Source organism: Felis catus, chromosome B1, assembly GCF_018350175.1.
Source record: "Felis catus isolate Fca126 chromosome B1, F.catus_Fca126_mat1.0, whole genome shotgun sequence".
In the NCBI taxonomy this organism is placed as follows: domain Eukaryota; kingdom Metazoa; phylum Chordata; class Mammalia; order Carnivora; family Felidae; genus Felis; species Felis catus.
Genome location: NC_058371.1, coordinates 117020983 through 117048953, shown reverse-complemented (window position 1 = coordinate 117048953; position 27971 = coordinate 117020983). Strand labels below are relative to the sequence as shown.

The 27971-nt window shown below is 39.1% G+C and overlaps 1 protein-coding gene and 1 pseudogene across 3 annotated transcripts in view; one reads left to right on the top strand and one right to left on the bottom strand.

Annotated features, from left to right (window-relative positions):
- The window catches only part of PPA2 (inorganic pyrophosphatase 2), a 91453-nt gene extending 69821 nt beyond the window's left edge, over positions 1-21632 (bottom strand). Inside the window, exons 1-3 of one of the 3 annotated variants that reach the window (XM_006930935.5) lie at positions 21281-21632; positions 5249-5313; positions 3305-3349 (exon numbers count right to left, since the gene is read on the bottom strand). In XM_006930935.5, the coding sequence (XP_006930997.1) occupies positions 3305-3349; positions 5249-5313; positions 21281-21455 (285 nt within the window). In that variant the 5' untranslated portion in view covers positions 21456-21632. Of the gene's footprint in view, positions 1-3304; positions 3350-5248; positions 5314-20954; positions 21172-21280 lie in introns of those variants that run through there. The other 2 variants (XM_006930936.5, XM_023252885.2) reach the window with 2 other exon arrangements.
- Positions 21633-26447: 4815 nt separating this feature from the next.
- On the top strand, positions 26448-26662 carry LOC102900119 (annotated as a pseudogene).
- Positions 26663-27971: the final 1309 nt, after the last annotated feature.

The following is a 27971-nucleotide window of genomic DNA, read 5'->3' as shown; positions in this document are numbered from 1 at the left end:
ATATGTAGTCAGAGTGGAGAACTTCTGGTTTGCAGCATTGCTAAACAATATCTGAGGGCTTTCCAAGTGAAACACAAATGCTATTATTAATTCAAAGGATGCCATTTACACAACTAAGTATAAATTTAAATTGAGCCGCAAAAAATAATGATGGTTGTTCAATTTTTCTAGGTAAGACTAAAGTTTACCAATGACAGAACTGCATATCCATAATGAGATGAAGAACAAAGCCAAGAATGAATTCTCAACAATTGCTCCTTAGAAGTATGTCTCATACCTATCTTAGCAACCTCATACACAGTCTTGCTGTTATGTTTCATTTTCTATGCTCTTTCATGAGGTATCCCAGCACCTGTTTCAATATGTCTCAAGTAGCTGTTAAAAAGAAAAACCTAAGTAAATGGCAGATGTTCACATAATTTATTCATCCTTGAAAGCCTGGCTATAAGAGGACAAAGGCATACAGATGAATACTCAGAGGTGATAGAGAAGACCAGGCTAGTGGCAATTGTTTTACACAATGACACCTACCAAAACCACTCAGAGACTTGAATTAGGCCAAAAGAACAAAAGATAAGGTTTGAATCTTAAGCCTGCAAACCATCTCCCCTCATCATTTGTTCTGATCTCTAAAGAACAAATTTCCAGTCCGCTTTTCTTCTTTCCAGATAAAATGCATATAATCTATAATTTTTCAAAGCCAGTGTTAGTTGGGTTATCCTAAGACTACTGTTAATTATAAACCAGTAACAGTCTACTGACATCTAGTACAAAATCACAAAGACACAAGGGGACACATTTCCGAGAAAGTTGGGTATGACCTAGGACCATTTACCTCCTTCAGTTATCTCCTCCATTTTTCCCTGCTATTTTTGTTGCAAAAACCAAAAAGATAACTAATAAGATACGAAAAAAAGTCAGTAAATTTTATATGCCTTTGGGAAAAATGGGAGGAAATCACCCTTCTTTTCTCTTTCCAACTCTTAAAAGATCAAATAAATTTTCGTTTTGATACTAAAAGCAAAGGCAAAACAGCAAAAATAAACAAGTGATACCATCAGACTAATAAACTTCTTCATAGCAAAGAAAGCCATTAACAACATAAAAAGACAATCTAGAAATGGGAAAATACGTATTTGTAAACCATGTATCTGATAAGGATTAATATCTGAAACATAAAGAACTCCTGCAACACCAACAGGAAAAGACCAATCTGATTAAAAGATGCGCAGAGGAATTGGACAGTTTTCCAAGAGACACACAGTCAACAGGGACATGAAAAGGTGCTCAACATCACAATTATCAGAGAATGAGATATCACCTCACACCTGCTGGAATGGCTGTCACCAAAAAGGTAAGAAATAACAAGTGTTGGCGAGAATGTGGAAAAAGGGGAACACTCTGCACTGTTGGTGGGATGTAAATTGCTGCAGCCACTACAGAAAACAGTATGGCAGTTTTCCAAAAAATTAAAACAGTGCTATTGTATGATCCAGCAATCCCACTTCTGGGTATTTATCCGAGAAAAAAAAGAAAACAGGATATTAGAAAGATACCTGCACCCCCATATTCACTGCAGCATTACTTACAGTAGCCAAGATAAGGAAACAACCTAAGTGTCCATCAATGAATGAACAGATAAAGAAGATGTGCTTAATATATACAGTGGAGTATTATTCAGCCATGGGAAAGAAGGAAACCTGCCATTTGCGACAACAATGGGTAGACTGTTAGGGCATTATGCTCATTGACATAAGCCAGACAGAGAAAGACAAATACTGCATTTTACCACTTATATGGAATTCTTATATATGGAACCTTATATATGGAATTCTTTAAAAAAAAAAGGGGGGGCAGCCTAATTCATAGAAACAGAGAGTAGAAAAGTGGCTGCCAAGGGCTTGGGGTTGGGAAAAATCGTTCAGAATTATAAATAAACACACAAACCACAAACAGACTCAAATCAGGCAGTCTCTGACAAATGAACCATGTTCTAAGAATTAAATTTTAAGTTGGCTATATGCTCTCAGAATACATTTTCCCCAATGAGAAAACTATTTCCAGGTTGATACATAAAGTCTCTAGGAAACTATAAAGCCTCGAACCCCTCAATGTCTATTCACCGAACATCTAGGGCAGTGGTTCTCAAACTTCAGTACGTGTAAAATGCCCTGAAACACTCGTTAAATATGTGGACTAACTAGTCCCCATCAAGCAGAGATTCTGGTGTAGTAGATATGTAATTAAGGCCTGGATCTGAAATTTTAACAAGTGTTCTACATTATTCCAATGTATGTGGTTTAAGGACCATTTTAACAAACACCAGTTTAAGAGAATACAAGATGGACGGCAGGCAATGGTGGTGGGGACTGAACAACACCCAGGGCTATTTGTGGAAGTAGATTCAAAGGCTGGGGTCATGAGTTTCAGTTGAAATAGAGAAAAAAAAGATGGAAATAAAGTTGAAGGGAAAAGAAGGCTGAGGAAGGTGATAAGAAATGCTGTCTGGCATCAGTAAGATAAAAAGGCATCAACAACATGAGATGAGATGACAGACATCAGTCAGACGTTCTGGGCCTAAGTCAACAACCATTGAAGGTTTGACAGTCACATATTTAAAAGATATATTTAGAACATGTTTATTCTAGCATATAGGTGGTCTTTTTTCCTCCTCTATCCCCAAAAAGATTTGTCCCTGCATTCTAAAACAGCCTCTCAAACCACCTTTCTCCTTATAATAAAAAAAGGACAAAGTGACCAATTTTCATAAAGTACCTTTACTTTAGACTATCTACCATGATAAGTAACTTGCTACTAAAACCTGGGTTCTGTTCCTGACTCTCTCTGGTTTTTCACTTATAAGACGAAATGTTAAGGGGATTCCTAGAATAGTCAGATTCATAAATAGAAAATGGAATAGTAGTTACCAGGGGCTGGGTTCTGAAGGAGGGAACGGAGAATCACTGTTCAGTGGGCAGAGTTTCAGTTTGAGAAGAAATTCTGGAGATGAACGGTGGTGATGGCTGCACATGCGGAAGTACCTAATTACACTGAACTGTACACTTTAAAAAGTGTGCAATAAAGAAAACGGTAAATTTGATTTTATAAACAAGAAAAAGAAATGAAATGGTAAGATCATCCCTAGCTGCCATACACACATATCGGAAGAATAAAAACATCAGAACACACACAAAAATCTTCATAGAGGGGAAAACTTTAGAAGCACTTTACAAATGCAAACAATCATCGAGGTCTTTAACGGACAACAGAAGTGATTCACAAAAATAAAAACCTTTAGATATACCTCATATTCATCATTTCGTGCTCTCTTTGTAGGAATGCCATTTTCCTATAAAAGAAAAGATGGTATTTGTGATTGTAATATCTCATCAAAGAATACAACTGCACTGCAAAGCAATCCAAGTAAGCCTACTGCAGAAATATTCCACTACAGAAGCTGTCCAGACACCGGGTTCAACAGAGAACTACCGAATGCCCAGTTTCTTTTCTCTCAGCATTTGCATCCCCAGTGCATGAGCATCAAGGTGTTTCATAAAATAAATTATTAGAAAAGCTAAATCTCTTTCAAGTATATTTTCCTAGTTTTTATAAAAATAAGCAAAGGCTCTGTTCGGTCTTAAAGGAAAGACTGTCAGTCTCCCGTGATTACACTTAAAACAGTCATTTCATTATTGAAATGAAACTCTAGGGAGCATGACTAACAAGCCATGAAAGTACTCAGCTACACCTCCTGCCTGTAAATTCCACAAAGGTGTGATTACTACGCCTCCATCAAGCACTTTTAAATTAAAAAAGACTATATGATGGGTTGGGAAGAAAAATTACTCCATTCACAAATGCTCACACTTACATGTAACCTTTACACACCAAAAAAACAAAAACAAACAAAAAACACCAAAGAAGGAAACAAAACAGAAAAATGACTATCCCAAGTAGGCCCTGAAACATTATTTCTGTTCCTAAAATAACCACCTCCCAAAGTACAAGGTGCAACAGTTCTAATCATTATAGTTGAGGATGGGAGAAACTTATGTACACAACCACTGTGTGTACCAATCCCCACGTGCCCAGAATTCACAGGCATATCCTGTTCTCTGTTAGTCCTGCCCTATTCTCAACTTTCTCATATTCCCCAAAACCCATTCTCCTTAGGCAGAATATCATGCCCACTGGAATGTTTCTAGTCCACTCTTTGTTCCACCTCCACTCCTACCTACTACCTGATTCCACAAAATATTATCATTTTGTTAGGTGAACAGATTTTGTCATGGTACACCCACACATGAAGCAGCACCCACCAATCACTCCTTTCATTATCCTGTTCTAGTTTTACAGCACTTAACATTCTCTGATTGACTTGTTTCCTGGTTGTCCACCTCCTTCCATCGAGTGGGAACTATATGTCCTATCTATCTTACTCACTGCTGCAACCCTAGTGCCTGGAATGCCGTCTAGCTCATAATAAGCCTGCAAGAACTGTTTACTGAAAGAAGAAATTAGTAAGTGAATAAATAAATGCATGCACTTTTGGCCAAAAGCAAGCAGTGGTGTTGGGAGACAGGAGATATTTGGGTTGGACTGTTCACTGGCCAAAACAAAACACATGGACACACATACAGTAAAATGGAGTTCTTTCTGCCCTCTCTTTGCCTTCTTTCTCTCTCCAGATTATATGACCTCCTGTCCTGCAGCTGAATACTACTTAGAAGTAATGAGCTGGAATGATTGCACAAGAGCAATTAAGAACACAACCTTTGGAGTTAGAGCACCTAAATTCATATCCCACTTCCCACAACAGACGATAGATTTGTGACCAGGGGCAAGGTACTGAACCTCATTAGCAAAATAAGGGTAATAACAGTAGCCCTAGCTGTACTCAGATAATGCAACTCAAGCTCTGAGCACAGTGCTTGGATAAGCACTATGAGCATTCAATAAATCTTCACTATTATTCTCCCTGCAGCCATCTTATTGACAGTCCAGGCCACTGAAGGGCTGGAAGGCAGCACCAATCCCACATCAGTGTTCCATAACCTTCCTCCTGGAATGATCCTATTCTCACACTAATTCTAATTCATGAAGGAGCCTTACAATCTTGTTGTGATAAGTCTGTTATCCTTCTTGACTTCCAACCCACATTCTTTCCTTTCAAAATGCTTCTAAAAAGTATTTTGTGGTGATACTAGAAGTACATGTTGTCACCCCCAAAACAAGTTAAAAACTATACCTCTGTAGAGTCCACCCTCAGAGGAATATCATGAAAGGGGGAAATGTAGTCACCAGCTACATTCTCTGCAAAGGAAAAACAAAAAACAAAATAAAAATACAGAATTAAAGCAATGGACTATCCTGTTCTTCAGAGCAATTATATCCTTATCCACTTTTAAACCTAAAAGGAGTTTTTAAAGTTTTTTTGAAATTAACTTTAACTCCCAATTTAAAGTTTAATTCAACTTTTAAAACTTGCCCCAATATGATGACCACAGAGAATACATACCAAATAATCCACATTTGGTTTACTGAAATAATTTACAGTTGACCCTTGAACAACATAAGTTTGAACTGCTTAGGTACAGATTTTTTTTTATATAATACTGTAAATATATTTTCTCTCCTTTATGATTTTCTTAGTAACATTTTCTTTTCTCTAGCTTACTTTATTGTAAGAATACAGTATATGATACATGTAACATACAAAATGTGTGTTAATCTACTACTTATGTAATGAGTAAGGCTACCAGTCAATATAAGCTATTAGAAGTTAAGTTTCGGAGGGGTGCCTGGGTGGTTCAGTCGGTTAAGCATACGACTTCGGCTCAGGTCATGATCTCGCGGTCCGTGGGCCCAAGCCCCGCGTCGGGCTCTGGGCTGATGGCTCAGAGTCTGGAGCCTGCTTCCGATTCTGTGTCTCCCTCTCTCTCTGCCCCTCCCCCGTTCATGCTCTGGTCTCTGTCTCAAAAATAAATCAACGTTAAAAAAAAAAAAAAAAGAAGTTAAGTTTTTGAAGAGTCAAAAGTTATACATGGATTTTCAACTGTGAAGTGGGCAGGTGCCCCTAACCCTGCATTGTTCAAGGATCAACTGTACTTCTCTCTCTAGCTTAACACATCCAAAGCAGAAAATGTCTAAAATTGACTAAAGCCCCAAATATGAAATATCTCACTTGTGAACAGATACTCATTAATAAGTGACTGGATTAAAACTAATGTCACTTTTCCGAGGAGTAATCTAACAACAGAATTCCCGATTTCTGTCTACAATCCTATGAACAGGATGTAAAGATCCTACCCAATTAAAAGAAAAGAACAAATCATTTGTTTCCACTCAGTGATAAGAATGTTTATATTAAGGTAAGCTTAAAACAAAAACAAACTTTAATAATAAAAACTGTCTTATCTTCACTGCATATAAAAATGCATATTTTAAAAGCTGGGCTTAATACAGCCATAAAAATTTTTCAGTTTATAATTACCTAAGTCAGGGTATGTTTTATTTCTGGCCTGCTACCTCTTTGGCATAATTTTCAAATTTAGACTTTAAAAAAACAATTTAACAAAATAAAACATGAACTGGCTGACACCCTAATAGCAATGAGTATACTCAGCTCCCAAATCTTGGGTTTCCAAATACTATTCTCCAGTAAAAAGAACTAGGACTTCTTAAAGAAGAGGCGGATTCTAAGGCTGGGACAAAAAGTATACAAGATGAACCCAATGGATCCTGTAGGACCAGAAATCAGCCAAGTGCTCAAAGAAACAAAAGGTTGGAGGTATGTCGAAAGGAAATGGAGCCAATCTACAAGAGCTCCCAAAGGTCAAAGGTGGAACAAACTGAGGAACAAATAAAAGAGTATTCGATCACAAACCACATTATTAAATAAATAATACAAGAGACCCACTAATGCAAATAAATGATTGTTTAAATAAATAAATGAGGGAGAAGAGACAAACATTTCTTACAAAAAATTCCAAGAAATATATACATATAGATGTCGCCCCTCCAAGAAGGAAAGCTTACCCCTGCTCTCCCAGAGTGAAGACTAAACTTAATGACTGACTCACTTCAACATAGAAAGGGAAAAACAATAACATTACAGTAGAGAACTCTGGCAAGAAGTACCCTTAACCAAGTGATCAAAGTTGACATCACCAGCGAAAAGTCATGTTAATAACATGTACCTCCTGATATGCTGTGATGAGAAGGGTATGTACTTCCAAACCCATAACCCCACTCTCATCACAAGAATGACAGCAGATACATCCAAACTGAGGGACGTTTTACACAATATTAACCAATACTGTTTAAGAGTCTCAAACTCATAAAACAAATAAGGAAATACTGAGAAATTGTTAGATTGGGGGGAAATGTAAGGAAATACAATAACTAAGTATAATGTGGTACCCTGAACTGGATTCTGTAAGAAAAAAAATGACATTAGTGGGAAAACTAGTCATATCCAAATAAAATCTGGAGTTCACAGTTGGTACCAATGTTGGTTTCTTAGTTTTAAAAAATGTACACTGTTAATGAAAGATATTAACATTTGAGGAAAGCTGGTAAGAGATATACTGGAATTCTGTACCATCTTTGCAACTCTGCCAAATCTGAAATTATTTCACAATAAAATTTAAATAAACAAAAACAAGCTGTGGTGTCAGCCCACTAAAGTGAGAAGCATAGAATTTAACAATGGCCCTCACTCCACCAAAACTGCATTTCTTCTTCTCATGCTTCACAGGCTTTCCTTAGCACTTATTACTAAAGTTCTTGCAGGAAGGAGTTTCTGTTGTTTGTTTTCATTTGTTCTGTTATGCTCTCTCCTCAGTCCCAGGCATCCAGAAAGTACCCAGCACTTAGTAGGCATTCAATAAATACATTTCTATTATGATTTCATTTTTCCGCCCAAAAAGTTCATGTAATTTTTCTTTTCCCACTCTAGGAACAAGGGAGTTGTGCATGAAAGATCATGTACAAGGTAGGATAAAGATGACTAAGAGTACATAAGTGACAAAGTATATAAAAATCTTGCCATGACCTATAAAGTTCTTTTCATTAGTTAAAAAAGATGCATCTTAAAAAAAATGCTTTTCCATACCAGATCAAGCGTCAAATTCTCTGCCTGAATTTAAAATCCTCTATGAGTAACACAAGAAACGAAATTATCAGTTTGCTGCATGATTATTTACTTTTCTATAAGTAACACAGATACTTAAATGGGTCACCTTTATTTTCTATTAAAATAAATTATGGCAGTGAAAACTGAAAATGACACAGACACTTTGGAAAACAGTGTGGCAATTTCTTATAAAGTTAAATATTTGACCCAGAAATCCTACTGTTAAGCACTTGACCGAGAGAAATGAAAACTTATGTTCACATGAAAACCTACAAGTGAATGTTTATAGGTGGCTTTATTCAAAATCAAAACTGGAAGCAAACTAAAAGTACAAATAGTAAACAGATAAACTCTGCTACACCCATATAATGGGTGTTTTACTCAATGATATATTAGTCCCAAATAAAAAAGAATGAACTATTGCCAAGTGAAAGAAGCTAGACTCAAACCATTCCATTTACATGACATTCTGGAAAAGGCAAAACTATAGGGATAAACAGCAGATCAGTGACTGCCAGGGCTTGAGGGTGCAGGGTAAGGGGGCTAAAGAGAGACCACAAGGAAACTATTTCGGGGTAACGAACTGTTCTATGCCTTGACTATGACAGTGTTTAAATGAATCTATATTTTATCAAAACTCAGAACTGTTCACACAAAAAAAGTGAACTAATGTATGCAATTTAAAAAATAAATATGGAGCAAAAAAAATCAGTTAAGGAAAGTATGTATTAAAGTATAAATAAAAGGGGCGCCTGGGTGGCTCAGTCAGTTAAGCATCCAACTTCAGCTCAGGTCTGATCCCACCATTCGTGAGTTTGAGCGCCGCATCTGTGCTGACAGCTCAGAGCCTGGAGCCTGCTTCAGATTCTGTGTCTCCCTCTCTCTCTGCCCCTCTCCTGCTCATGTGCGCGCTCACTGTCTCTCTCTCTCAAAAATAAATAAACATTAAAAAAATTATTTTTTTAATTAAAAAAAAGTATAAATGGAAGCTCTTGTTCCAATGAGCAATCAGTCTGTAATTCTTCACTTTAAGTCACAAAGATAAGGCAGTTTTGAGAAAAATGCAATCCTTTAGCAGATTATATCAATAATTACATTTGAGACCTATCACTGTGATGGGAATTAACAATAATCCCAGCTCTAAGAATTCAGGATGTTGCACAGACCAGGGAACTTCATTATTAAAATTAAGAAAGTATAGGAAATTTGACAAAATAGCTGGGCTGCCTTTGTAATTAAGAATGAAAAATACCTCTAGTACACTGATTTGGTGTTAAATTTCTCTAGAGTTCCAATGCTCTTGTTAACTGGGGACAAGCCCCAACAAACTAAGATTTAAGATGAATGCATGTTACTCAAGTCTGAGCGAAAAATGGGACTAGGCTAAGCTGTGATTGCTAAAAGCTAAAGATTTGTGAAGTGTGCTTAGGTACCTATCTCTTTAAATTGCAATCTAAATGTTATATTCAGGGGTGCCTGAGTGGCTCAGTCGGTTAAGCAACTATGGATTCCGCTCAGGTCATGCATGATCTCACAGTTCGAGAGATCAAGTCCTGCACTATGAGCACAGAGCCTGGTTGGGATTTTCTCTCTCCTTCTCTCTCTGTCCCTCTCCTGCACAAGCACACGTGTGTGCTGTCAAAAAATAAAAAAAATACGGATGCCTGGATGGGTCAGTTGGTTAAGCGTCCGACTTCAGCTCAGGTCATGATCTCACAGCTTGTGAGTTCAAGCCTCACATCAGGCTCTGTGCTGACAGCTCAGAGCCTAGAGCCTGCTTTGGATTCTATCTCCCTCTCTCTTTACCCCTCTCCCACTCATTCTCTGTCTCTGTCTCTCTCTGTCTCTGTCTCTCTCTCTTCCTCTCTCTCTCTCAAAAATAAGCATTAAAAATTTTTAAAAAAATAAACTTTTAAAAACAAACATCATATTCAAACACTATGGTAATGCCAATACATACGTTTAAGTGGTATCTAATTGGCATCTTGGAAGGTAAAAAGAGTTATTAGTGAATGAGTGGTCTCAGATAACCATACCTACTGGAAGCCATTTGGATCACGAAACAGTAGAAATAAAAATGTACTAATGAAGAAAAAAGAATAAAAGAATTACACATACTAAAATAAAAATAAAATATGGCTTTAAATGTCAGATAATGATAATGCTTTGATGAGCAATACACCAGTAAATTCACACAGAGCAATGAATACAGAGATCAAGAGCCTGACTTCTAGTTACTGAGCTTGATAAAGCCACTCAATTTCTCTGAAACTTAATTTTCTCAATTTTTTCAATTGAGCAATGTACAATTTGTACGTAAGAGGTAATGTACTAGATGCTGGAATACAAACGTGCTAAAAGTGAGCTATATCCACAGCCAAGAAAGGGAATGCACTAAATCATCTACATAAGCATTATCCAGTAAGTGCAAAGACAAAGGTCCTCTTGGCATCATTATCAGAAAGCTAATCACTGACCTAATGCACAAAGGAAGGAACGAGAACCCAATAAAAGTTTTCTAAGGTCAGCGCTATGAGTATGTTAGTATGCTCCATATAAAGAGTATGAAGAATCTCTAAAGGTAGATTTATTTTTTTTAAGTTTATTTATTTATTTTTGAGAGGGCAAGAGAGCAAAGTGGAGAAGAGGCAGAGAGAGAGAGGGAGACACCTAAAGCAGGTTCCAGGTTCTGAGCTGTCAGCACAGAGCCCGATGCAAGGCTCAAAGCCATGAACCATGAGACAACGACCTGAGCCAAAGTCAGAAGCTCAACTGACTGAGCCACCCTGGAGCCCCTAAAAGTAGACTTAAAGATAGGTAGAATCTATCCTGATCCTCTCTATACAACAAAAAGGGTAATCTATATTATACATACGAGCCATAGACAGAGAGATGTGGTATATGCAGCAAGCACTGTGGCAATGTATGGCACTTTGTAAAGGTAACAGAACTGAGGCACAGTACAGACAGCCCTTTCTCAGAGCCTCAGAATAATAAATTAGTAATAAATCTTGAGTGAGAACTTCACTATATGAAGTTCAGACTGGTTGTTTCTTTAGATTTAAAACCAAGTTGTTGCTATCAGTTTGCTTTTTAAATACCTATTTTGTTGTTTAAACAAAGCAATGCATGTACATGGTTAAAAAAATGACATCAGGGGGCGCCGGATGGCTCAGTCGGTTGAGCACCGGACTTCAGCTCGGGTCATGATCTCGCAGTTCGTGAGTTCGAGCCCCGCGTCAGGCTCTGTGCTGACAGCTCAGAACCTGGAGCCTGCTTCCGATTCTGTGTCCCCCTCTCTCTCCACCCCACCCCTGCTTGTGCTCTGTCTCTGTCTTTCAAAAAATGAATAAACATAAAAAAATTAAAATTAAAAAAAAATGACATCAGTACCCACCTCTCTCTAATTCAGATCCACTTTTAGAACAACCTACTTTCACCTCTTTAACTTACCTTAGATTTAGTGATTATCTACATCTCCCTAAATAATATATTTGTATGATAATTTTTTACTTTACCAATTTTAGAGATTATCTACTGTTTCCAATGCTAAGATATAATTTTGTTTCATTTGACCCCAACGTATTCCTCTTAAATTCTCTACTGACCAATCTTAACACACTATAGCTTGATTCCAATGTTCCACCAAACACAGCATTTCTTGACCCTACTAACTGGCTTTTTACCTCATTCTCCTCATTCTTCTTTCTCTCTCCTAATTTCTATCTTCTGCATTTTCATTTTTTTTTTCATTTCAAGGTTGATAAATGTTCTACAATCACACTGAATTCTTCTGTGCTTTTCCTATTAGTGTATTTCCAAAATTTTTCTAATCATAGGAAAAACTTGGGAGTGCTTGTCAAAAAAAAAAGAAAAGTCTTTAGACCCCCCATACCTAGGGAACCAGAATCTTTTTTCAAAAAAATTTTTTAATGTTTTATTTATTTCTTTTGAGAGAGAGAAAGACAGAGAGCAAGCAAGGGGGGGGGGGGGCAGAGAGAGAGGGAGACGCAGAATCCAAAGCAGGCTCCAGGCTCTGAGCTGTCAACACAGTGCCAGATGCGGAGCAGCTTGAATCCACATACTGTGAGATCATGATCTGAGCTGAAGTCAGAGGCTTAACTGACTGAGCCACCCAGGAGACCCGGGAATCAGAATCTTTTTTTTTTTTTAACGTTTATTCATATTTTGAGAGACAGCGCGTGAGTGGGGGAGGGGCAGAGAGAGAGAGGGAGACAAAATCTAAAGAAGGCTCCAGGCTCTGAACTGACAGCACAGAGCCCGACGCGGGGATGGAACTCATAGACCGTTAGATCATGACCTGAGCTGAAGTCGAACGCTTAACCGACTGAGCCAACCAGGTGGCCCCGGGGAATCAGAATCTTAAAAAGAGATCTGGATATCTAGATTTTTAGCAAGCACCCACAAATAATTCTTACACTGAAGTAAGTTTGAGAAGCATTGTCTATGTGCTGATTTTTGGCCTAGTGTTACAGTTAAATTTCCTTTCCTGTTTGGCTTCTATTTTGACTTGTGCTTCTAATTATGTTTCTTCCATTGTCAGTCACAATCATATCTATAAATTATTCAAATGCCTCACAGATTCCACAGAGACTATGGAATTCTCTCTTTACACAGTTCCCTTTGCAATCGCTATCCTCTTGGTGCAACATGGACTGAATGCTTTTTTGGCACCCTAAGATTCTGCTTCTTTGGTCTCCAGCTCAGCTCTGTTTTCTGGACCCCATGCACTCATCCATCTTTTTTGGTTTACTTACTTGTTTTGCTGGAGCATATCCCTAATTTGTGTTCTGTAAGAAAGGATGCATACAAGGTAAATTTCCCACGTCCTTAAATGTCTGAAATATCTTTATTTGGTCTTCAGTCTAGATTAATGCTGTCTGGATAAATTGTAGGGGGAACATTCTTTTCTCTCAGAATTTTTAAGGCACTACTCCAGTCTTTAAGCATTCATTTATGCTGGTAAGTCACATACCAGTTTGATTATCATTCCTTTGCAGGTGACCTGTTCTCCCTCCCTCCTCTGTCCCCAGCCCCAGGACTTGCAGAATCTTCTTTATAAAAGCCTCAGTTTTCTGAGATTTTATAATGCGTCTGGGACTAGGAATGCTTAGGTCCTTAAATTCTTAGATCTCTTCTGTTATCTATCCCTTTGTAATTACCTCTCCATTCCTTCTGACACTTGTATTAGTCAAATGTTGGGACTACCTAGATTAAATCTCTATGTCTCCTCTTTCTACCTCATTTTTCTGTCTGACATTTTGTTCTACTTTCTCATAGATTTCTTTACCTTATAGTCTAACTTTTCTGTATTAGTTTTCCAGGACTGCCATAACAAATGATCACAAAGTTGGTGGCTTAAAACACCAGAACACCATTTGTCCCACTACACCTTCTACAGAGTCCTTTGTTTCTACAATCACAGCATTTTAATACATCCGTGATTATCTTTTCTTCATAGCTTCCTCTTCCTTTTTAAAGGATGTAGGTTTCTAAAATCTCACAGGATACCCGTTGGACTACTTAAAATTCGAATTCTCTTCTTTCTACTTTCTCTTTTTCCTATTTAATTCATAAGATTTCCTTAAATGCATTCATTGGATATTTACCAAACACATATACTATACCAAGCAGTTTTAGGTCGTAGGTGTACAAATTCCTTGTTCTTATGAAATTTGTATTCAAGCAGGGGCATAGGTATGGAAGCAATGAAAAGGTATGTTCTAACTATACGGGGTACAATAAGTACCACAAAGGAAAACAAGCAAGGGCAAGAAAGGAGTAAGGGAAGGGATAAAATCTAAACTGAAAGAATGGAGATCTCACCGGTAGGTAACATTTCAGCACAGACAGAAATAAAGTAAGGAAGCAGGTCAAACAGACATCCGTGGAGGAATGCTACGGGAACAGCAAGGAGGCTAAAATGGCCAGAGCAGAATGATCCAAAGGAAGAGTGGTAAATGACGAATTCAGAGAGGAGCCCCAGCAGTAGGTCATACGGGGCCTTGTAGACTGTGGTGAATATTTAAAATTTATTTAGAGTGAAATGAAAAGTCACTGGGGTTTTGAGCAGAGCCTGGACATGAGGTGACTTCCACTTCAAAAGGATCAAGGGGACTTCTGTATGGAAAGCAGCTACAGGAGGACACAGGGGACAGCAGGGGAAGAATCAGGTGACTGCAGTCGGTCAAGGGAAAGATGGATAGAGTGGCAAGGGTGCAAGTGGAGAGAAGTAAACATCACCTGGATACATCTCAAAAGCACAGATGAAGGGAGAAACTACTGACCGAGAAGGGAGGTAAGAGTAAGAAAGGCAACAAGAATGGTTCCTAAGTTGCTGGTTACACATATGAGGACAGACACAACCAACTGAGTGGAAGCTGGGATCAGGAGTCCTGTACACATGAACCTTGAGATGTCTCTGAGACAATGAAATGGAAATACAGACTGCACTTACTGGATGTGTAAAAACGTTTCAAGATACAGAGTGTGCTTACTGGATGTGTAAAAATGAGTTCAAGAGAAATTCAGGCTGTTACACATCTGGGAAACACAGATGGTATCTAAAGCTAAGGGACCAAAAGGGATCACAGAGAGCAATGGTTATAGTCAGCAAACTTTGGCCCATGGCCTGTTTCAGTCCGTATAAATAAAGGTTCGTTGGAACACAAAGCCATGTTCAGACTTTTACTGTCTCTGGCTGCTCCTGTGCTACAGGCAGGGTTAAGTAGTTGTGGCAGAGACCTTATGGCCTGCATAGGCTACTATTTACTATCACAGCCCTTTACAGAATATTTGCCAACCCTTGCCCTAGAGAGAGAGATGTGAGCTAAGTACTGAATCCTGGAGCATTTCAAAAGTTAGAGTTCAGAAATATGAGGATCCAGAAAAGAAGACTGCTGGAGAAGCCATCAAAATAAAAGAGAATGTTATCCTAGAGATAAAAGAAAAAAAATGTTTCACGGAAGACAAAGTAATCAACTGAAAAGTTCTACTGATAATTCATGTGAGATGAGAACTTAAAACATCATTATAAGAGCACCTGGGTGGCTCAGTCAGTTCAGCATCCAACTCAGTTTCAGCTCAGGTCATGATCTCGTGGTTTGTGAGATCGAGTCCTGAGCTGGGCTCTGCACTGACAATACGGAACCTGCTTGGGATTCTCTCTCCCTCTCTCTCGGCCCCTCCCTAGCTTGTACTCACTTACTCTCTCAAAAATAAACATACATTAAAAAAAAAAAAAAAAAAACCTGGTCATTATATTTGCCACATGGAAGTCACATTTTGACAAAAGCAGTTTGGTAAAATAGTAGTGATGAAAGCCTGCCTGAGGGTGATCCTTAACAATTTCGTTGACATTTAAGAGGAAGAGACTAGAGGGGTGCCTAGGTGGCTCCGTTGGCTAAGTGTCCAACTTTGGCTCAGGTCATGACTCACAGTTGATGGGTTCGGGCCCTATCTGGGGCTCTGTGCTGACAGCTCAGAGCCTGGAGCCTGCTTTAGATTCTGTGTCTCCCTCTCTCCCTGCCCCTCCCCCACTCATGCTCTGTCTCTGTCAAAAATGAATAAACGTTAAAAAATTTTTTTGAAAAAATAATAAAAATAAGAGATTAGAAAAACGGATGTGTAACCAGGAGAGGCACCTAATGCCTAAGAAGCTGGCTATTGCACTGGGTGGGGGTTGGGGTCGGTAGGATCCTAAGTGCTACAATGTAGAAGGCTCTCAGGTTGTTCTACTTCCCTCCAAACACTTTCTTCAATTTCTGTAGAGGAAGCCAGCCAATCCCACAAGTCCTAAACCTGCATGCTAAGCATCTGTGTGCTATTCCATAATAAAACTTATATCGACCCCTCGATAAGTGCCACATCCCACCCACAACCACTCTGAGGTTCTGCAAGGAGTCTGGCTTCTTAAACTACAGACCCTTGACACATATACTTAAGCTGGGATTTCATACATGCTGTTTCATCAATAACCACAGTTACATCTATTTTTCATGTTCCATAAATATTTTGAAATCTCCCACTCTGATGAGTCCTTCTTATTTGTTGTTTTAGGGTTATCCTTTTTTATTCACTTACTATCAATTCAATAGGAAACTTATTAGAGGGAAAATCCAACAAACAACTGTAGTCACCCTACCATCCTGTCTTGATATTTCACTTTGTCAAAAATCAGACTGCATCCCTGAGCATAAACTAATGAATTCTTTCAGGCCCATCAATATACATACACTTGACATGGCCAATGTCAAAACTTTCCCTTCAACTAGACTGAATTGAAATTTTATTCTATTATTTTGTAAATTACCTATGTTTTTCTCTCATAACACCAAGTTGTATCAGGATCAAAGTTTATTAGTGGTATTAGTAAGTTTATTAATGGTATTAGTAAGTGAGAAAATGGAATGGAATGCAAAACCAGTATTTGGTTATATGTATATATACAAAATAGCTACATGGATGCCAAGTACCAACAAACTATTACATATTATTACTAAAAGCATTTCTAGAGACTTACTAGAAGCTTTAACAATGAAGAATACCAAGTACAAATAATTCTTCAATATTCACACAATAACCATAATGTTCTATATGTTCTACACAGAATTCAAATTCCATGGTATGAGCCAACTTAAAAAAAAAAAGGTTACAGGGGCGCCTGGGTGGCACAGTCGGTTAAGCGTCCGACTTCAGCCAGGTCACTATCTCGCGGTCCGTGAGTTCAAGCCCCGCGTCAGGCTCTGGGCTGATGGCTTGGAGCCTGGAGCCTGTTTCCGATTCTGTGTCTCCCTCTCTCTCTGCCCCTCCCCCGTTCATGCTCTGTCTCTTTCTGTCCCAAAAATAAATTAAAAACGTTGAAAAAAATTTAAAAAAAAAAAAAAGGTTACAAAACTCATATATTTAAGACTCAAACACACATTGTGTGGATTATTCACAGAAAATTTTAGTAAGTTCAAACGTATGGTACATTCAACTGCAGATTCTATCATCTACCACTCAAATGATGTACTTAAAAGAGAACCAATAGTAATTTTAACTTAAGCACATAGTTACTATAAATGATAAAACAAATTCATTCATTGTTAAACTGCATGATTCATTCTCATGCTAAATAAAAGCAATGTGAATTACCTACAGCATTGTTTCTCTAAATAAACCAGTCACTTGCTCCCTACTATCCCATAGTAACAAAAGTGCAAACTATGAAAAGCATAGCTTCTACTCATCTTTTGAGAAAATGTAAAAAACCTAAAATAATGAATTTTCAAGTTATTAGCAAAACAAAAACATACAGACTATCAAAGGAACATTGACATGCAGTGCTTATCTTTGGTCCCATATAAACAAGTCTAACTTCATCATCATTTCACAATTAATTCAAAAGACTGCAGGGCAGTATCCATTAAAACTGAGGCCTAGGAATTAATACATCGAGACATATTCAAAAGATTCAATTTTATCCGCAGCCTGTTGTTTTCACCCTTCACAGATTATGACAAGAATTTTGGTCTTATATCTTGAACTCAAAAAAAAAAAAAAGGAAATAACATAAGTTAAATATTTACCATATGCCATGTGTGCGACACTGATCATATTTACACATTTAACTACCACAGCAGTTCTATAATATTATTAGCATTATCCCCATGTTGCTAATGGAGAAATTGAGCTGAGGCCCAAGACCATTAAGACATGCCTATTAGTGTAGAATTGTTTCTTTGATACACATGCTTTGGGAAGTTTCAGAAATCATCTCACCCAGTGCTTCCCCAACTTAATTCCACAAAACTCTGGAGTCACTATGATATTAACAAATGTGATGAGAAATAAGGGCTCTAGGAGTCAAAATTTTAGGACAAGTTACTTCACATCAGAATTTCCCAGAACTTTAATACGCACACTGTGACTCTCCAAGATGGTGATAAAATGGGAAGTGTTCTGCTCATTTATTAAACCATGAAGCCCTCTGTTTAAAGAAACCTAATAACAAACTATGGTACATCTGTGCTCAACTCGGCACAGTTTGGGAAATGATCATCTAGTCCAATTTCCTCTTTCTATGGTTTAAAAAAATGAGTTACAGATAAGTTAAATGACTCACTCAAGGCCACACAGAAAGTTAATAAAGGGACAGGGCTGGCACCAAAGGGGCCTGGTGATTCCCTGCAAGATCCCTTTTCCTCTACATCATTCTGTCTCACTTCACTACTGTTTCAAAAAGTCCACACTAATTAAAAAGGAAAAATAAAGAAAGTATTAAAGTTATCATTTATTCTGATTCTTCTGAACAGCAGTAAAGAGAAAGCATTTGCAGATATGAAGCTCAAAAATGGTCTACCTCCCAATGCAGTAGTATTTCAGGGAATTAGGATATATTTGGAAATGTGAGAAATGATTCCACTCTAATAATGCTGAATAACACTTTTCAGCCAAGTGGTGCTACACTCGTATATTTTTTTAATGCTTGTTTATTTTTTTTTTGAGAGAGAGAGACAGAGCATGAGTTGGGGAGGCGCAGAGAGAGAGCGGGAGACACAGAATCCCAAGCAGGCTCCAGGTTCTGAGCTGCCAGCACAGAGTCTGACACGGGGCTTGAACCCACGAACCACGAGATCAAGACCTGAGCCGAAGTCAGACGCTTAACAGAATGAGCCACCCAGGCGCCCCTCATATTTTTCTTTGAAGTCACGTACAACTACACTCTACTACTGCATGTAGACACTGCCAGACTTCAAAATACCCAATCTGAGACCATCTTTAAAAGGAGCAATGTGTTCACTGTTTTCCTCGTACTCCCTCACACTGAAGGGGCTTCCTTTCACTTTGTCCTACCCCTGCCAGCAAGCAGTACACAGTCCTGGGCCAAGGATGCCATCTGGTGTTTTGGTTCAGGAACTGTTTAACCCCACATAACCTTCCAATTACAACCTCACCACCTGGCCCCTCCCCCAAACCACCCTTCCTTCCAATTCTTGCACATTTACCTCAGGAAACCTTTTTTTTCTTGTTTTCTGTCATTTATCCTAACTGGGTAAAAAAGATATCTCTGACATTCTAGTTAAGGACAACTCATGAGTCTGAAATACACTTGTAGCTAGAGAAACCAACCATGGTGAGTGGCCAATTCCGCCCTGGAGATGGCCTAATAGAGGCCCTGTCCAAGAGAGAATGTCAGAATATCTAATATTGATCCAACACCTTCAATCAATGAATGGCAGCACCAACAAGGACCTTGAAGATCAAATGCTAGGTCAACTGCATTATTTTACAACTAAAGACACTGGCCCTGTATGAAATGAAGCTATCACCTGCCCAAATAACAGGAAGTGAGAGCTCACACCGCAAAGTCAGGATTAAGGACTGACTCTCCATTCCAAAGCCAGTGCTCAGTCAACTATGTCATATGCTCTAGGCTCCTCAAGATATTGTTTCTCAGCCAACATGCAAGTAAAATATTTTTCAGTGTCTTTATATTTTCCTTAATTACTATATAATATAATAATATAATATATTGGTATTATGACTCTCTTGAGAGCAGGGCCCATAATGAAAATCTCCCCAGTGCCATGTCTAACAGCGTCCAGCACACTTCATAAATACGTACTGACGTTTTTGGTCTACTATTAACTGTACTTCTTGCAAATCTAGAATAATTTTACCATGCCATGTATGTTAGACAAGCTTTTATCTACTCAAAAACCTAAATGCCATTTCATAACACTCTTTCAATAGAAAACGGTGCCCAAAGTCATCACATCATACATAACCTTTGGGAACACATCCATTCAGAAACTTGGGACTTCCTGTTAAGGGTTCCTCTCCACCTGATCAGTCTTGACTAAACAAGGATGTAAAAAAAATATGTACCAAAGAGGAAAAAAGCAACCAATTTTGAAGAATATGGGTATTTCACTATCAGTTGCATCATAATCCTAAGAGTATACAAATTCAGTTTCCTCTTCCATAAAATATCCTTCGACGCTAAGTTCAGTTAAGGATACGTGTAAACATTTTATAAAGTACAGGTATCAATAATGAGACAGGTATTATTAATAATAATTTATATTCTATACACTCTGACTAATCACTACATACACTTCACCATGTAATCTTTACAGCCCTGTTTCACAGATAAGACAAAAAACAAGGCGTAGCAAAGTTAGAAACTCATCAGAGGTCACAGAGCCAAGAGCTGAAAAATCCAGGATTCGGGCTTAAATCTGAAAGCCTCCAAAGCTGGTGCTCCTACGAGATGGGCGATCAGGCAAGGCCGACTTCACAGAAAGAGTACTCCTCCCCTTAGGGCTCTGAAATCAATGAGGCATGAAAGCAACTCGACCAACCTCGCTATTTTCACGTTATTGCTAACCTACACGGTGCAACATGGGGCTGCAAAGAAAAATGAGAATAACGGGAACCCGGGTCATTTTCCGACTTGGCCGGCCAGCTCAGCGCCCTGCAATTCGTGTCGCCCTCTGGGGCTTGTTCAATGTGAGGAGGACACTGGCTACCCTGAGGCCCACTAGGCTCTTGACGCAGCACAGCATTCAAAGTGCCAACCTGTGAGTATAAATTCATGCTTCTGAGACAAGATCCTTGGCCAGAGTCGCCCCAGAAAAAGACCCACGGGACGAGAAACCTCCAAAGTTCTGCCTGCCTCTCCAACCGCAGGCGGCCCTCCCCGGGAGGAGGAGCTTGATTACGCGCCCGAGGAAGCCGTCCAGAGGGCGGATTCTGCGCTTCCCTCCCACGACTAAATTACGTTGAGCCCGGAATGGCGGCAGGGACTCGCCTAAGGCTGCGCGGCCGCAGCGGGGTACCGCGGGCGCCCCTGCGCGCTCCGCGCCCGGCTCGGAGAGGGCGGTTGGCAGCGCCCAGGGCGACTCGGCGCGGCTCCGCCGGCTGCCCTGCGTCTCTGCGCTCCGCATTTGGGGGTTGGGTTCGCCGTCCCCTTCGCTGGCTGCTCCGTGGCTCTGCGCGGGCCCCCGCGTGCGGGCAGGCGGCCTGGGCCGCTCGGCCACCCAAAGGAAGGAGGGAGGAGGCCGCGCGGACCATACAGGCTCCAGCCCGAGCCTCCTCTAGGCGCGCCGTCCGCGGGAGTCCCCGCGAGCTACTTACTGAAGAAAAGGCGGTAATCGGGGGTGTAGGGCTGGCCGCGCTCCTCCGTGCGGTAGAGGGCCATGGCGCGGTGCGGCCCGGGCCCTGTACTCGTTCCCGGGGGCAAGCGGGCAGCAGCTGGGGCCCACGCGCGCCAGCCCCAACCCGTGCGCAGGAGCGGCAGCAGCACGCGCATGGCGTAGACGGCGGTCCGGCTCTGCGCTGGGCGGTGCTGGGGTCCTGGCAGAGCCTCGCGCCGGCGTCCCCTACTGGCCGGAGTCAACACTCTGGCCCCGGGTCTGGATCTGGATCCCCCACTCCAGCCAATCTCTGGTTGGAGAAACGGGAGAAATGGGAGTGCCCAGCAAATTGCAGTAAGGTACACTGTATATGAGCAGTGAAGTCAGGGTTCAAAGGTAAACAAGACAACATCCACCACCCCTGAGGAGCTCATGGTCACTTATTAATGTGTATATGCGTTCGTGCCCTCACCAATCCAGTCAATATTTACTGTCATAATATTATCTTTATTATAATGATATATTGAGTGATAATTATGTGCCAGGCGCTGCTCTAGAGACTGTCCAATGTAGGAGACAAGCATCACATACACAAAAACATCGTAAGAATGATCAGACCTTGTGAAGATTTGACCTTGACACTGACTTCTAGAGCAAAAAAAAACCATTAACTTCTGTGCAAAGATGTTTGTATCATCAATGCTATCTCCTCCATGAAGCCTTTCCTATTTAACCAAACTAAAGGTGATTTAGCCTTTCTTTTTCTTATATTTTCACTTCTACAGTGGCACTTGGTACTGTACCCAGGTCTTTGTAAACATATCTCACCCTGACCAACCCACTGGATTGTTAATGTGCTAAACACTTAGGAATTAAGATTTAGTATCCTTGCTGGTTGTGGCAGCATGCCCTGCATAAAATAATGGCTCCTTTGTCGTGGCGGTAAATTGCTCCTGGAAGTCCTTTTTTACCAAATTTTTCTATTAGCATATGAAATTCTAGTTATTCACTTTCCAGAAAAACTTGTGAAAACAGTTGTTGCTAAGTAGTATCTCCACTTCACATTCTTTCCCCATCTCAATTCAGATGAGCTTCCTCCACCTTCTTAAGATCATCAATGTCCTCCTTGTCAATATAAAGTTCAATTCTCACATATCAAAGAGAGAATCCAAAAGAAAGCAGTAAAAAAGGTTTTTCATTAGAAATTAAAACTTAATGTTAAATATCTGTTATTCAGCTAAAAGTGAAAGCAGAAAGAGTAGCAATTTTACAGAAAGAGGCAAAAAAATGCATTTAAGATCTTTGCGAAAACTAAGTGAAATGGTTTTAATGAAAAGAGAAGGCATTTTTAAAACCATCTCTTAAAGCACTGTAATAAAAATTGGCTTCTAAGTGAACTGTTCCTGTGCTCAATGAATACATAAATTCATGAAAAATATAATTCTAACTTAAAATCACACCTCTTACAAGACAAACATCTTTGCACAGATTGTTAATTAAGTTACATTGATTAAGTCATGATTATGGATCTGATTCCAGTCTAAACTAGTTTTTTTTTCCTCTGTTCTATAGCTACAAGTACATCCCTGGTTCTCGATGTTAACAAGATAGACAAGATTTTTTAAAAATTGGCTGAAACAAACCTTTACTTACAAAATTCTGTAGGCAGAAATGTTACCAAGATGGCTCTATAGCTATCATGTAACTTTATAGAGAGAGAATAATACTTATATCTAGATGGTGGTCAGGATTATGATCAACATAAATGTCTGGAGGTAGGTGAAACAGAGCTCTCCCATATTAGAGAGCCAAATTACTTCTATTTCGTTGCTCTTCTGTGTTTGATTTCCATTGCTAAGATCACCCTAATAGTTTAAAATGACTACTACAGCTCCAGCCATCAGATCTTCATTTCACCTAGTAAGAAAGGAGGAAAAAAAAACAAAAACAAAAAGAAGGGTGTGCCCCTTCCCCTAAGAACACATTCCAGAAACTATATAACTACTTTTACTTGCATTGAGCAGCACTTAGTCTACGGGCCACAACTAACTATAAACTAGGAGCCTTTTTTCTGGGTCATCAGAGGCCTGGATACAAATTAGGAGCCATACTACTACAGACGAAGGGAAAAATGAATAATGGAGGACAAACTTCAGTCTGCCACAAATGTCATTTTCTTTCCGAACAGTCCAACTTCCTTGGAAAGGTCTGTGGGAATTCTACATATTTCTACTGCAACTGTGAACTGAGTTCACCTTCTTCGCTACTGAGCACCTGAGTTCTTTCAATATCACAAATTATTTCAGGACAGTTAAAATTACAAGACTGGTCTACCCAATTTCCAGAAAGGATCTCTAGAAGATATTGTTAATAACCATTTAGATTCTCTACTTAGATTGTAGATCATAAAATGTTTTTGTCAACAGTGGTGGCTTTGTAATGTGTCAGCTTCCTTAAGCTAATCTGTAGGGCGGACTCTCCCGTAAAAGGTCGGGGCGGGGAGTTTCTTTTGTGCATACATCACAGTGGCTGTATAATTTTATTGTTTCCTCATGTAGAAAAAAAAGCTTCATTGTTCTATTAACTTTTGAAGTTCAGATGTTTCAACAAGACAAACCCCACTGAGACAAAATTGTGGGCTATTTTCTAATGGTCTATAGATTCTCAGAATAAGATTAAACCCCACAGAATATTCTGGAGCTTAAGTGGCTCCAGTTAGAGTTGTCAGAGTAGAACCAAAATGACTGGGCCTTTATACTCCAGTAATTGGATATGGGCTTCCCTGGAAAGGGTATGACATGGGTGAAGCAGCTAAGGCCATCCCTAAGAAGGCTGACAACTAAAGTGAAAGACTTTCGTTAAAGATGGTACAAAACCAGTATTTTCCACAGCTGTGAAACTGTGCTAGAGATAGGAGTTGGAGCTAGAGAAAAATGAGATAGTGATCCCAGTTCTGTTTTTGCTTTTAGCATTGGTAAGTGTAATACAAAATCTAACTTGGATAGAGTTGTCATTTTCTGAAATGCTGAATTATCCTAATGGGAAATAAAAGAATTTTGGAATTGTGGAGTAGTCATTTATGTGTGATATTTTGTAAAAGCAGCATATGTCTCTCAAATTCATTATTATCCTTACCTATAACAGGTAAATAAACAGGTTTAAAAATGTACCAGTTGCCATTGCTCGTGCTTGCGAGCCAATCAAAATATGACAGGGGCCCCTGGGTGGCTCAGTATGTTAAGCATCCGACTCTTGGTTTCAGCTCAGGTCATTATCTCATGGTTGGTGAGTTCAAGCCCTGCATTGGGCTCTGCGCTGACAGTGTGGAGCCTGCTTGGGATTCTCTCTCTCTCTCTCTCTCTCTCTCTCTCTCTCTCTGTCTCTCCCCTACACATGCTCTCTCTCTCTCTCTCTCTCTCTCTCTCTCTCTGTTTCCCTCCCCTACACATGCTCTCTCTCTCTCTCTGTCCCTCCCCTAGACATGCTCTCTAAATAAATAAATAAATAAATAAATTTTGTAAAAAGTGGTTTAATACATACACACACACACACACACACACACACACAAAGAACTCTTAAAAATAAGAAAATAAACAATTTTAACAATGAGTAAAAGAGGGGCGCTTGGGTGGCTCAGTCAGTTAAGCAACAGACTCTTGATTTCCGCTCAGGTTATGATCTCATGGTCATGAGACTGAGTCCCATGTTGGGCTCTGTGCTGAGCAAGGAGCCTGCTTAATATTCTTTCTCCCTCTACCCCTCCCCCCTTGCACTCCCTCTCAAAAGCAAAACAAATAAATAAAAATAAAAATGGGTAAAAGAACAAAATAGAAATACTGCAAAGTGATTGAATAAGTTTGCGGGTGATAGAGGCTAATAGTCCCCCAGCATCAGTACTCCCCTTCTTTTATAACAAAATAATTTTTTACTTTTCCAAATAAGAACTGTACTTTCCAGCTTCCATTACAATAGGTATGAGCATGTAACTAAAGTCCACCAGTGGGATATCTAGGAACATTCTTCAGTAAAATGTGGTGTACATATATACATAACAATATTATTCAGTCATGAGAAAGAAGGGAATCCTGAAATTTGTGGCAACGTGGATGGACCTTGAAGGCATTATGCTAAGTGAAATAAGCCAGGCAGAGACAAATACTTCATGATCTCATTTATATGAACAATATTTTTAAAAAGGAGGTGGAGCAAACTCAGGAAGAGTAGAATGTAGCTGCCAGAGACTAGCAGGTGGAGGAAATAGGGAGATGGTGGTCAAAAGGTACAAATTATAAGTTCTAGGGATGCAACATACAGTATGATGACTATACTTAATAATCATTATATATTTGAAAACTGCTAAGAGAATAGCAAGAGATCTTAAATGTTTGCACCACACACACTTACAAAAAAAGATAATTATGTCAGGAGATGAAGCTATTAACTAAGCTTATTTTGGTAATCATTTTGCAATATACACATGTATATATATATATATATATATATATATATATATTTGCAATATACACGTATCAAATCGTCACACTAGACACCTTAAACTTACACGATGTTATATATCAATTATAGCTCAATAAAGCTAGGGTGGGGAAAATAAGGAGGCAGGTAGTTCATCCTTTACCTTTTCCTCTTCATCATTTCTTGCATTCTGTTACTTAGAACTTGGATGCTCCCTTGTCCATGAAGATAAGGGTCACACCTTTGAGGAATGGAGCTGTGAACTGAAAGGAGCTTGTTTGTACCCCACCGGACTCTGTGGAGCAGAGCTACCATATTAGCTCTAGAACACATATCCCTGGACTTCTACATGAGAGACAAATAAATATCTTACTTAAACCACCAATATTCTTTTTTTGTTTCTGTTTCCTGGTTCTCCTAGCTGAATTTAATTCTCATCTTAATTTTCTTCTTTTTGCAAAACAAAATTTGTTAGGAGAAATTCAGACTAATTGGAGACCGACCCCCACTTTACTACCTATCTAATTTCATTCAAAATATTGTGAAAATATTCCATGAACTGTTACTTATCAAGTATTTAAACTAAGTTACTTGTATTACTAAGGGAAAAAAAAATGTAATGATTTCAACTCTAAAAGCCAAATGAAATGATATTACAAGAGAACTTTAGGCCCTCGGAGCCCGGCGCGGCCGTCATGTCTTCAGGGGCCTGCGTGAACAGCCTTCCACACTGGGTGGAGCAGCTCAGGCTGGTGGAGAGGGTCAAGGGCTCACAGGCAGCTGCAGAGCTTCAACAGTTAACTGTGCGCCGAATGCCTGCGAGGATGCCCTGGAAGTTTAAGGTGTAAGTGTACGTGTTCCAGCTGGAAGCAACGCCTTCCAGGAGCCCAGATCCGGTGCTTTATCCTAAAGGCTGTAGGGAAGAAGTTCACTAGGGAATGCTTTTAAGCACAAAGTGATGAATAGCTGCCTCCAAGTCACAAGAAAACACTTTTCTCCAGCCAAATGACTTTAGATATTTCAGACCTTTCCTGTGGCCTGGTGCTATAGCCAAAATTCTATAAAAATTGATGAATTTTTCCACTCAGGTAAGGAGACTGGGTGAAGGAGTAGACTTTAAGTAATAATGGCCTGAGTTCTTCTCAGACCATTTTATTCTATAAAATAAAGTTCTTTTATATGTAAGACAAACAAAAATGTTACCACCAAACACACCTCTTTCATAAGCGAATTACTGGTGTTTCTATATGCCTGGAATACTATGTTCATTTTATTTACTGGATGTTTACATTTTGGGAAGAAAAACATTTTTGTTTGTTAAAAAATTGAATATTTATAATTTGTTGTTCTTAAGATTTTTATAGCATATCAAAACTGGTTCATTTCTTGTGAATTTACAGTTTCTACATGAAGACAAACAAGTATAGAAGAGGAGGAAGAATAGGCTTTATCAATCAAATGACGTCTGATTTTTCTATTTTTTTTAAATGTTTATTTTTGAAGGAGAGACAGAGTGTGAGTGAGGGAGGGGCAGAGAGCGAGGAAGACACAGAATCCCAAGCAGGCTCCAGGCTCTGAGCTGTCAGCACAGAGCTCAACTCAGGGCTAGAACTCACAAGCTGTGAGATCATGACCTGAGCCAAAGTCAGACGCTTAACTGACTGAGCCACTCAAGCGCCCCATGGTCTGATTTTTCTAAATGAGAAGACTATTTTATTTGTAACACTAAACATAGGAGCTATTTCTTAGCAAACTTGTTATGGAAAGATTCATGTTGGGTTGTGTATTAGATTGCCCCATCCTGTGTGTGAAGCAGAGTTGGTCTTTGTCTTCTTAAGTTCCTCTATTTTATAGTTGTGGTTGTACTTAAAAAATTTTTTTAAAAAGGAAAAAAAAACCCTACATTATGTCTTTAAAAAGATGTTTAAATGTGATCTTCGCAACATTTTGCAAATGATTAAAAACAAAATAATGTGAAAATACTACAGCCTAAATGAATTTTTAATGTCACAGGTAGGTTTTACTTTGATGATGTGCCTTTGATTTAATCTGGGACACTTAAAAGGATACTTTATTTGTGTTTGTCATGATCTTTGATCAGCTTGGAAATAAAAATTTCTGCTTAATTCATTTTTTTAAAAAAAGAGAATTTTAGTTGAAATCTTAAGCAGATTGGCAGAAAATTTTTACAAAACACATATCTAATAAGAATCATATCC